Here is a 12,842-nt window from a genome sequence, read left to right as displayed (position 1 = left end):
CTTAAATATCTTTACTGGTAGCAGCAGCTTCTCCTGAGGAAAACTAAAAGCACTGATTTAAGCCTATACAAGTTTAGTTCACGTGTACTTTATAAGACTTGAATTAACTTTTTGCTTCAGTGGTGCTTAGGATTACCATATTTGAAGTAGTCTATGTACACTAATTTACAGCAGCTCTTTGTTTTGTATAAGGTAGTTTCTGACTCTGAATACATACAACAGTACCATTAGTTATAGTTGCATTAACAGGACACCTGATGCATGTTTCACACTGCTGCATATCTTCAGTGCCATAAACATTATGCAAAAGCCAAGACTTTTGATAAATGAATCTCTAAATACACAAACACACAATACATGTAAACAACAGACAAAACAGAAGCCACCAGTCTCTTCCTAGATAGATCTTAAATATATCTGCATTTTTAGAGGGACTCTCAAAAAGTCTTCACTGAAATCATCTAAACGTAATGCTACTGTGTAACCAAATATAAACAACCCCGTACAACAACTTATAGTTTTAAGTGAAGGCATGAAGCTTTTCAGGAATGGAAGAACATTAGAAATACTTACTATAGTATCCATAAAGTACAGTGTCTTCAATTTGTCTTGAAACATTAGCATCAGCCCAGTCCTAATAATAAAGAATAAAAGCATTTAACATCAAGAGTATTTTTAATGGCCTTTTAACTGAGCTAAAATAAATATGTCATACTTACTTCAAATGCCTAAGAAAAATAAAGCATTAGGCACCCAGTTCATTGATTTTAATTGAAATTTAAGTTGAACTAATTCACAAGCAAATGTGATTAAGAATGTGCTGCATTTCAGGGAACAGACACTACAAGCATCCCACCTACCTAACTGAAAATGTCATTATTCTCAGTTCCAGCCCTTCTCTTTCTGCACTGCTGGAATACTACAGCAGACACTGGGAGGGTCACAATCAAATCAGTAACATGCTCATTTGGAGCATTGCTAAAATGGGAAACTGCTTAGAAAAAAAAAATAGCCCAAAAATCCCACACAGGGCTGACACTCACAGTAGGGGCATCACAGTTTGCATAACCTTTTCCTGGAAAGATGTGCCCAATCAAAGTGTTTCCTAGATGCAAGTCAAGAAGGACAGAGTGACATTTGCATAGCATTTGCTTTGTTAGGAATTCAAATTAGGAAGAACAGCTGATTTTGTAATGACAGCTCTTTAAGGTATCAAAGCTATCTTTCCAAGCACATATTAGTAGACTACAAAGCCCCTTAACTTCTGACTACATCTATGGCACTACAGTTCCTGTTCCTACTGTATTTAACAACACAACAAGAGAATCACGCATTTAAGAAAACAAATGTTTAGAAATAGCATTCTTATATTTGTCTCTATGCAAGTGACCAAGCATAGAAAGCTACCAAAGGTGCAAATCAGGGCAAAGAATAAGCCAAGGATCATTTATTAGAATCTAGTTTATGGAAGTTTTTTTTTCTGGTTTGCTGTGTTGAGTTGTTTCAGCAGTTAAGCACCAATTCCCACAGCACTTTAATAATGGGATTTCTTAAGACATCCAACTGCAGGCAGCATTTTTGTCATAGCATAATGAAGACTAAAACTTATCTATATAGAATTAGATATGAGAATGGAATACAGCTATGTAATATGCTTTCTTGTTGTTTTAAAGCTTTATTTTTAATTCTTGGGCATCTAGTTTAAACCATTGTCCCCTTTTCCAAATGTTCAAACTGAAAAGTACAGTTCCTTAAAGGGCAGCTTTTAAGGAAATAGGAGACCAACTTCCTACAGCTTGACAGTAAGAAGAAAGGAGAACAGTTTAAACTAAAAGAGGGGACATTTAGGTTAGAGTTTAGAAGGAAATTCTTCACTCAGAGGATGGTGAGGCCCTGGCACAGCTACCTGGAGAGCAGTGGATGCCCCACCCCCGGAGGTGCTCAACACCAGGTTGGATGGGCCCTGGGCAGCTGAGCTGGTAGGGAGCAGTCCCAACCACAGCAGGGAATTGGAACTAGATAGTCTTTTGAGGTCCCTTCCAAACCAAGTTAAGATTACAAGATTGAAATGTAAGCCTAATACAAGACTTGAATTCTATAAACACTAGATTAAGCTTCAAAATGCCTAATCTGGAGCTGTTAAATTCCTATGTACATATATTTTTTTTTCAGATTGAGAAACACAAGTCTTTCCAGTAGATGTAAAAATACATGTAGAAATAAAGAATATATATAATAAAGAGAGCATGCTGCTTAAGACTGCAAAAGGTAAGTCTAAGTCAACATTTACTTTACCAGTTCTCCCAGAAGTAGGCAAACTCCCATTCAACGCAGACTCGATAACATACAGTCTGTTATCTCAGGAAACCAGCATGACCTTCCTTTGCATTACTATATTAGGATCCCCCATAAACCACTTGACACTGAACATTTAAAGTTAGACGATTAGCCAGTGAGATTTTAGTTTTAAAAAAAAAAAAGTATACTTTAATCAGCAAAAATAAACCATGAAAAATATTTTATCAAATGGGATTAATGTAATACTGTCAAGTGCTGGTTGCATACACAATAAGCCCAGTCTTTGGAAGCTGCCCTTAATAGCATCCCTGTAAAAAGAAAAATTCTATGTATTTGTATGATCACTAAAGAATTTGACAGTAGCAAGTAGTGAACAGTTACACAGAATATGAAACTGTTTAATTTGCTAAGCGTTAAAAAAGAAAATGTGCTGCTTTAATTATGCCTCAGGGAAAGGCAGTAACATGTGGCACTGCTTACCTTCAACTAGGTCTTAGAATAAGAGTGAGCTTTTTTATAAGAGATTCAAAACTGATACCAGAAGAGACCAAGGAAGAAACCTTTTAGTCCCACCATTGTTCAAGCGGCCCAGCCACTTTACAAAGAGAGCTATTAACTGAAGTACAGTAGGACTTTGCTGTTAAAAGCTAGAACAGTTCCTCCTCTAACTTCGGAGATTGATAGCAAAGATGTAGAACATTAAAACAATTATTGTCAATGTTATTGCTTGAATTAAGTTGTATACCAGACCACAGTAATAGACCAGGAAGGATACATTAGAGCATAGCAAAAGGGAGGTGCCATCTCACATTAAGATAGGTAAAGATACAAAAATGTTCTTCACTACAGCATGTAAATACATCTGAGCTTCAATCCCGCACAAGAGAAGTACGCAATGCAAGCCAACATACAGCATACCTATTACATCAGCTTCCACTGAGCTGCTGAAGCTCTACTTAAGGAGTTATGCCAACTAAGAAAGTAAGAATTCTCATTCTCAGCAGAAAGTTATCCATATGCACACCTCATCAGCAATTCAGAAGCAGTAACAACTTCCTCTGGGACATCTCAAAAGCTAAGGACAGCAGCCAGCCTTGTCAGAAGACACACACTGCTACCTAGTGAGCAGAGCTTTGACATCATTAGCAACAGCACTAGTATTTGTCAAATCGAACAGTATAAATTTATATTTATAGAGGACTTGCTGAAAACTAACTTATCAGGACAAACTCCAGGTCCACAGCCTGTTTCTTCCTCCATCCATTATGGCCCACATTTACAAGAAACACAGCAAATGCATAAGAATCTCAATAGACTAAGATAAGATTTCTCTACTGCCCTCAGGAGCAGTTTAGGATGAAAAGTGACAAATCCCCTTAAGATCCACTGAATTTAGACATTCTACACTGCTCTGCTGTGCTTCATTCTGTTCCTTATCTTTACCAGTACATCATATCACCTTTAAAGCATCCGTAAGATGAAGGAATCAAATTCTATGTGCAGCAGGTACAATGGCCTAAATTATGCTACAACTCTTAATTACCCTTTAACAGAAGCCATGCTGAAGAACCTAGAAATTTTAAATACAGTCAAAAATGCCTGAAGTAAATGAATTAGTAAAAGGTTGCCATGTAAAGATAGTTTTGAAAATGCTGTTCCAGTTTACCTAAACAATAAAACAAATCTTTTAAGAGAGCTTTTATTAATTACAATCACCAAAATGCATCAGTGAAAACCTTTGCTTCCCCTACTAGTATGAGTCAGAAGCATCTCCCTGCCCCCCAACAGCTGTACTCAGTGACTGATATTGATGTATTCAACTACAACAGTACTCAACCACAGCAGCTAATTTCCCCAAACAAAAGGAGTACAAGCTGAACTGACACTTTAGACCTTCTACACATTTTAATGAGAGAATGACTTTCGATTTTATTTTGTCCCTCTTAAAGGGGACATCTCTACTGTCACCAGTGAGAATTTCACAAGTTCCCCAGCAAAGACTGTTCCACTCTCGACAAGCATATCTCAACGGAGCTTAAGGTGGAGCAACATCAAAGGTTTCAGTATGTGATGTTTCATCATAGGCAGATGAAGCTGTCACTCTGTTCATTAGCCTCACCCAAAGCTTAGTCAACAACAGGAAAACAATAACAAAAGTTGCAATGCAAGTCATAGCATGGCTAGATGGGGAAAAAAAAACTTAGCATCTAGATCACAAATCTTCCAGTATGTTACCACAAGAGCTGAGACACAACCACAGTTTTGACAGAAGCATCATTAAAAACAAGAACATCTCAGCTATATCTGCTACTATGAACACTGTGGACAATAACTTATTTCACAAGTAATTCCTACTCAGGACAGGAAGCATTACCTCAAGTAACTCCTTAGAATAAAAACACTTGGAAATTCTAGCATGGGTTTGTCTTCTGTTTGCTTGTATGGATTCTTTTTATTTTTATTTTTAATTTATTTTTTTTTAATTTATTTTTTTCTTTTATTTTTAATAGCTACATGATTTTCCCAATGGACATAATCAGTATTTAACAGAATGGTCTGAAAAAAGATCTACTATAAAATAGATGAGACTTAAGGAGACAGCTGAATTTTTAACAGCTCAGGATGATAAGCAAGGTTTGTGGAGTATTCGATCTAAGCTAATTGAAAGCTCATAGCCTTTAATTTCACTCAGCAGCAAGAACTTACATTTCACAACTAAATGCAAGCACCAGCACTCCCCAGCAAAAGGGCTACATGGTTACTGTGCAAAACTTTTAGGGCCAAGATTGCTCAGCTATCTTGCTTAGAGGGCATAAAAACAATAATTGCAGATATCATATAGTAAGACGTACTAAGACACTCGCTTTTACAAACACACTCCCCCCTTAAGGAGCTTTCCAGCTTCCCTGGAAAAAACTAGCTTACTAAGCTCCACAAACAGCTAATCTCATACTCAACTTTTCAGGCAAAATAAAATCCATTATGTTAATATTTCAGTATAAAAATAAAAGAACTATTGTAAAATCAAATGAAACTTGAACTGCTAATAAGCAAATCAGTTTTTCAAAAAACAGGGGGTACAAGTCCTATTCTACAGCATCTCATTACAATGTACTAAAAAGCAATATTTACAAAATGTGTACAGGCAAAGAGTAGCACACATACCCCTTCTGACACACACACAAAAAAGAAATAAGTATTTGGAAATGGAGCATTTAGGAAGCCTTACAGGAAAAATATGAAGTAATAGAAGTGAAATTCAGATCAAGTAATAAATAGAGGCCAGCACTGTACTTGCAGTGCTAGTACCCAGAAACCACAGCACCAGCACTAATAGAGCCTTTGTTTACTTGTTACATTTAAGTGTTTAAAAGAAACAGGTTATTGACACAAGGGACCTGCTTCTTTCAAAGAAACAATTAAGATCTTCACAAGCACATACCTTAAATGTACCATTTTGATTTTTCATATATGAAACCAAGAAGATGTCCACTGGTAGTAGTGCTGATGAAATTAGAGCAACTGCCAACGCAAAGATAGCTGTTATGGTAGAAATCACTTCGCTTTCTCGCCGACTCTGATACTTGCGCACATAAACCCAGGAGAAAATCAGAATAGCCTGAAAAACACAGATAGTTATGACTAGCATAACAAGGACATCAGAGAGCATGTCAGACCCTATATCAGGACTGGAGCACCTCTCCTGTGAAAACAGGCTGAGTGAGCCAGGTTTGTTCTGTCTGAAGAAGAGAATGCTCCACAGAGATAATATTGCAGCCTTCCAATATTTCAAGGGAAAAGATAAACATAGAATCATCATAAACAACAATGAATTTAACTTTTTACATGGATAGACAGTGATAGGACAATGAGGAATGCTTTCAAACTAAAGGAGGGAAGACTCCAATTAGATGTCAGAGGGAAGTTTGTTTTTTACTTTGAGGACAGTGAAGCAGTGGCACAGCTGCCCAGAGAGCTGTGGGCACCCCATCCCTGTAGGCACTCAAGACCGGGCTGGGTGGGCCCTGGGCAGATGAGCTGGTTGGGGGGGCAGTCCTGCCCAAGGCATGGGGTTGGAACTAGTGGATATTTGAGGTTCCTTCCAAACCACACCATTCTAGACTCCTACGGTTCTAGAATCAGGATGCTCATTCATCTGAGCATCAGCAACAGATTCTTTATAGCAATACACTCTTCTTACCTTCACCACCACCAAGTATGACATAAGCAGGAGAACAGGACAGCCACACACCTTCACCTCTGGACTCTGTTTTGACTTACAGCGTTACAACATCGCCTTTATCAGGAACACCCCGAGACAACAACAGCCTTGAGAGACACGGCCGGGAAGAAGCAGGTCGGGGGATGCGAAGCAGGCAGCCGGGCCAAGCCGGGGTTAATGTGGGAGAACAAGGGAAACCCGCCAGGAAGGAGAGCAAGAGGAAAGTTTAAGAGGGAACTCGGAAAGCTCCTACTCCGCAAGGAAGGGGGAAAAGGGAAAACCTGTCCGAAAGGGAGGCGGGACGGGAAAAAGAAGGGAAATACTGAGATGCCGCGGGTTTTGAGTGGGAGCAGCTGCAGGACTAGCCGAGGAAAAACGAACTGAAAGAGCCCCGCTCACCAACAGCGCGAGGCCGAAGAGGCACCATCCCGTCAGCAGCTCAGAGGTGGCCGCAGCCATGTTGGTTTCCGTCAGCAGCAGTCAGCCCGCCTCCGGGGCGGGGCCTTTAAAGGGGCGCCGTAACGTCACCATGGGGACCGGCACGGCCGGGCGGAGCGGGGCGGGGGAAGTACGGGGCACCTGAGGGGAGCGGGACACAGAGGTATCAAGTAAATTCAGTGTTTGAAACAAAAAAAAAACAAACACCATTAAAATAGAATCATATAGTATCCCGAGTTGGAAGGGGCCCATAAAGATCACTGGTTCCAACCCCTGGCCCCACACAGCACCACCCAAAATCAAATCCTACCTCAGAGAGCGGTGTCCAAACTCTTTGTTCAGGTGAAGTTGTAGTTTTGAGAGGAGGAACCTGTGGCTGGAGGGACCGGAGAACTGGAAGCTTCCTCCAGAGCAATGCACGTGTGCTGCATTTCTGCTTGCTGTCAGGCCAATGTGCAAGGTACTAACGTGACAGCATTCATGAATCAAGTAGAAATGGGGCTGAGATTGTTCCATGTCTAAAAACACAGGACATTCGTTGTATGGACAACTGGGGCTCATTTGTTTCGATTCTGACCACTTGGATCTTTCTAATTCAGTTCATTTGTCCATCTAGCATCATTCATTTCTCAAGTATTTATATGGCTAAGCTACTATGCTGTTCACCTTTGCTTCTGCATTATCATTATTTAAAGGCAGTTATAATGATATGAATTCACTGTAGAAATTACAAAATATTGTATTACAAATATTGTTGCAACAACTACTGAGCATGACCATGCAAGGCAGTAACTATAATAGTTAGCAGCACATAAAATAACTGTGTGCTACAATTAAATGGGTAAAAAGGTGAAATAAAGTGGCAGCAGGAGGGCTCTGTCCAGTAAAAATATCCTGTCAATGGGCTTTAACTGCTCTTGTTTCTTTCCTACCTCTTTTAGAAGGTTATTCTGCTGGTATATGCTCTTCTTCACTGTGTTGATCAATGGCTGTCAGGAGCTTAGTTGAGATTCTGTAAGAGGAGAGGTCAGCCTGCTTCCTCACTCTGTACAGTGTAATTCTAACAACTCAGTATAATTCTGTGATCTATGTGCACACAGTTTTCATCCTTTAAAGCCAGCCAAAGAGTATGCCTGGGATCGTTAGCTGTAGTAGTTTTCTAATGGGGTTTTAAATAGGTGGAGAATGCTTGCCAATTTGTCTGGATTCCCTTGTCTGCCCCAACCTTTTTCTTCTCTTGTTCATCCTTTCTTTTCTTTCACCTGAGGCATTAGGGTCTTACTTAGCACACCTCCCAGTGAAAGGAATCGGTGTTCCCAAAGGTGGCCTTCCCACACTTTCTCCAGCAACTCCTTAAAATCTCAGTATAATGTTTACCATTCCGCTCTAATGTTCCCTCAAGATAGAGGAAATGCTGAAGGCTAAGTCTGTTCCATTCTTGGTAGCCTGAGCAGGTGTGTCGAGGAGTGAAAACCATTATCTTTGTTTTGGGAGTCCCGTGTTTTGAGCACACATGCTGTTGTGCACACTAGCTAGGTGAAACTACCGATATACTTGATCCAGCAGTACTGACAACATTAAAGGGATGCACAAACAGGAATCTTACAAAAGTCAGCAAGGACAAACGCCTATGACTTAAAAGAAAATACCCTGTGCAACAATCCAGGCTGGCTAGAGATCAGTTTTGCTGGGAAGGCCAAGAACCAGAGTGTCACCCACTGGCAAAGAATGCCCTCAGAATCCTAGTCTGCCCCAACAGAGGCACAGCCAGTAGGCCTGAGGAATTATTCTCTTTTTTCCTTAGGCTCTTGTTATATTGTGTCCAATTTTAGGCTTTTAGTACAGGAAAGACATTGATAAGCTATTGTGAATTCAGGAAGGCCACCAAGGATGCTGAGAGCACTTGCCTTGTGCGAAGATGCAGCAGAGGAGCTGGGCTTGTTCAAACAGTGAAAGAGGTGGTTTTGGTGTGACTGGACATAAGTCTTCCAGCTCCTACAGAGAGATGACTGCAAAGATGGAGACAGCACTTCACTATAATGCATGTTGGAGGCAGGAGTCAGCAGTCATAAACTGAAACAAGAGTGTGCATCATGTTTTTGGTTACTATAATACAGTGATAATATTCTTTGAAAATGCATATCAGAACTCAGGAGTTCTCTTTAGCAAGTATTGAAAGACTTAAGAAAGAGTTCCAGTGAGTCAATGCACAAGTCATGGACAGTGTATGTTCATTTATTTTTTGCTTTTATTTGTTTTTTAAAAAAGATTCTTCAGAATTAGGGTAAATATAGTCAAAAAGGCATTTACCTTCTCTGCATGCATATGGTCAGCATACACAGAGTCTGAATGTGGCAGAAGCAGATCACAAAACAGCCCTGCGAGTACTATTAGGCTTGATGTCTCTTCAGTCCTTACTATTATGAATGCTGTGTGATGTGCTCATAGACAGTTTTCAAAAAATACCTAGCTAATACCACATTAGCTTCCTTTTTCTTTTCAGCAAATAACACTGAAATGCCTGACTTATGAATAATTCAAGTATTTAAAATTTAAAGAAATAGGAGTTTACAGGAAGTAGCATTTCAGTCCTTGTTCCTTTTCAGCTATGAAAACACATAAAAGGAAAACGCCACCTTGGAAAATGCCTTACGGTCTATTATTAAATCTGTTGTGTATGTCCTATTATATATATTTAATATACACTAGTAATTATTTGTATCTATTATCTCCAACACAGAAAATTTTTCCCTGGATATCGTTACTATTTAAATATGTATGTTATAATTCAAAACTAACCTAGGCCACATGAAGAATTAAAAACTTAAAGAACAGCCTTAAAAATAAACTATCCCCAAGTGGGAAGGAAAGTAATCTGCCTTTGGGGTATATAAAGATTTTATGAGTTTTACAATGCTGCATACCTTTATCAATAAAATATTGAAATAGTGAACATCAGAGACCCATAACTAGTTAGAATTAAGACTGTTGTAAAAAAAGAAAATGCTATAGATCCATCCTACCATGCATCTTCTTGTTTTGACCTAAGTGGTTACATAAATATTTCACATATTAGTAAATAAGCCATAAAAGCAAATTTAGTGTAATCAAAAAATTATTTTCAAATATGGCTAATTTAAACAGTTAAGAGTATATAATTTCTTAACAAACTCTAATATATATATATTTCTCACTAGTAGAAAATGTAATATGTCTTCGTTAACCCACTGTTAATGAGGTAACAGGCTTTCAAGGATTCAGTGAAAATGGTTTCATGTGTCTATGCATCAAATGATCAAATTTGTAGTTGCTGAGTGTGTTGTAATATGGTAGGGAATATCCTTCTGATTGGTTTGTGTCAGGGTCCTGTAAATGTCCTCTCTCAATTTCTTGCCCATTCCTGACTTATTTATTGTCAGAGAAGCTAGAGAAACAGGGAAGGCCTTGATTCTCCGTAATCTGTTCAGAAACAACTAAAATATCATCATGTTATCAATGCTGTTTGGTTATAAACCCCATTCATAAATTCATTCACACACCTGTTTCTTAGATAATTAATGACAAGAAAACAGAATATAGCCTGTTTTATCTTGTACATCATTGTTTTGCTAAATGCAAGTTTGAAGATCCTAACTAAAAGAGGGTACACACATTCATTTGTTCTCACTGCACTTTGGCAAAGATTAAATTGTCCAGGAAAGAGCACCAGCTTTCTCCCTTACTGATTTCTGCCTATAGTTTGCACATTCAGTAATGTCAATAAAGATATTCCTAAGGTTGTGCTGGGGCAGGTGTCAGCAGAAACTCAAAAAATTAATTGCATTCATACGTCACCGGCTTGTTTTGCCAGTGGACGAGGTCAGCACAAAGGCTGCAGACACCAAGTTAATGAAGTATGTTTATCTTTAAGTTAAGTTTAAAGCAATAAGATAATAAGTGAAATGATACAGAAAGAATAGTACAGAACAAGGCAATGCAAAGGCAATACACCTTACCATTACTACACGAGGATAGCAATAGTGATTAAGAAAGATACCTCAATGTATGGGAACTGTTGAGTCATGGCCTGAATCACTGATTGATCACCTGGGGAAAGGACCCGGTCAGCTCTGGGAGCACACATGAAAACAGTTCTGCTGTGTGACCAGAAGGGATGGAGCCTGACTGCACCTCTCCTATACCCCATTTAAAGGCACACTGCCACGGGGGGGAAGAATCTTTTTCTGGAGATTTCTGCTTTGTGAATTTTTCCTCTATGAGTTTAGATCCTTTTTCAGATATATGTGAGCAGTCTTTTTTTTTCTTCCTTTATAGTGTTTTCCTATTGCATCAGTTCATCTGTTGTTAGATTTCTTGCCTAACCTTTCTATTGTGTTGATCCTTGTGATTGCTGAAATTGCTAATTGCCCTAATACTTTATCTAGATCCCTAGTCACTGGGGAACCCTGTTTGCAGTGAGGATTTGGAGAGGCAAATTCTTGGCCATTGGGGGGTCTTACACAGTGCATGCACTCATAGATGAGGTCTCCAACTTTGCTATAAGGGGTCTGTCTTTTATATTGCTGAATAAACAAGTTTGTGACAATTAGGTGAAAACATCTGCTTTCATTCTCCCTTTGGATTTCCCCTTACGTCTGACCAGAACTCAAGGAGAAACCATGTAGTTGATTCATATGTTCTCATAATGCTTTCTAAGCATCTAAGCTATCTATCTAAGCTCTTTCTCTTGCTAATGAGATGTTTTGTCTGAGATGTGTATATTGCTAATGATCAGATACTAGTGATATATATCATTGGGTTGGGAGATTCATCTTTCAGTCAACTTTGGATTGAGGCCTACTGTTTAGGCCTTAGTACTTTGGGACTGAAAAGAAGCAACTGTAGAATAAAACTCTTAGGCATTTTCATTGTTAAGACTAATTAAGAAACTAATTAATGAGACTCATTATCATAAGTCAAGTAATCTGAGAGGATACAGTTCATCACTGATGCAGAGGAAACATCTCCATTCCACACAAATAGGAGATCAGATGTAATTTTCTGAAGTGTTACTACTCAAGAGAAGAAAGTGTTGTGATACATGCCAGCCAGTAAAGCAGCTTCATTCATACCCCATTTGCTGAGTCACTCACAGCTGACAGTATAAGTAACAGTGACATGACTCACTGTTCATCTCATCTGCACTGGTGGACATTCCAAAAGCATGGTCAAACTAGCATGGCTTATAAAATAAACTTGGTAGTGTCGACATGGTTCTGTTCTCCTCTGTACTCTAGTAGTGGATGTGCTTCTTCCTGCCCAGGCTCAGGATTTTGCCTCTTCCTCTCTCCCTTGGAAGAGCAGGGAAGACTAAAAGCTCATCATCAAAATACTGTAAGATGCAGCAAGGTCTGAGAACCTGCTGATGAGCCACAGTTATATGAATTGCTTGGTTAAGACATTGTGTTTGGGGTTGCATGTGAGAATTGTATAAGTGAACTTGGATAATTTCTGGATCAATCTAGTTAGGGTTGATAAGCCTGTCTACACATCTTATCCTTACTGCAAGCTAATAATTAACTGATTATTATTATTATTATTATTATTATTATTATTATTTTTAATAAATTCTCACTGGAAGTCTTTAAAAAAAAAGTGAAAATTATATTTTATAAAAATTTCATTTTATGAAGAGTAAAATATTTTAATTTTTTTTTCCTTATCTTAAAAACAATCATTTTTGTCTGTGTGTAGTCAGAAATAAGTACAAACTACTCAAGGTGACTTGCACGTCAAATTTACTTTTGAGTTGCAAATCTGCTTATTAATATTAATGTGGTAAGAAGATTGAAAGAAAAGGAGAGATACTGTAGAAAATACAGTATATGAAACATTATACAGTGTT

At 38.6% G+C, this 12,842-nt stretch overlaps 1 protein-coding gene across 3 annotated transcripts in view; it reads right to left on the bottom strand.

Moving 5' to 3' along the window:
- LMBRD1 (LMBR1 domain containing 1) overlaps window positions 1-7,002 on the bottom strand; it is a 62,396-nt gene extending 55,394 nt beyond the window's left edge. For all 3 annotated transcript variants that reach the window (XM_015859143.3, XM_085541989.1, XM_015859144.3), the window contains exons 1-3: window positions 6,920-7,002; window positions 5,741-5,917; window positions 574-634 (exon numbers count right to left, since the gene is read on the bottom strand). In XM_015859143.3, coding sequence (XP_015714629.1) covers window positions 574-634; window positions 5,741-5,917; window positions 6,920-6,979 — 298 coding nt within the window. In that variant the 5' untranslated portion in view covers window positions 6,980-7,002. The remainder of the gene's footprint in view (window positions 1-573; window positions 635-5,740; window positions 5,918-6,919) is intronic.
- Window positions 7,003-12,842: the final 5,840 nt, after the last annotated feature.

The sequence above is a fragment of the Coturnix japonica genome, chromosome 3 (assembly GCF_054131305.1).
Source record: "Coturnix japonica strain WE chromosome 3, WE-NBRP24, whole genome shotgun sequence".
Taxonomy (NCBI): Eukaryota; Metazoa; Chordata; class Aves; order Galliformes; family Phasianidae; genus Coturnix; species Coturnix japonica.
Note: the sequence above shows the minus strand (reverse complement) of the source record. Positions and strands in the feature narration are given on the sequence as shown.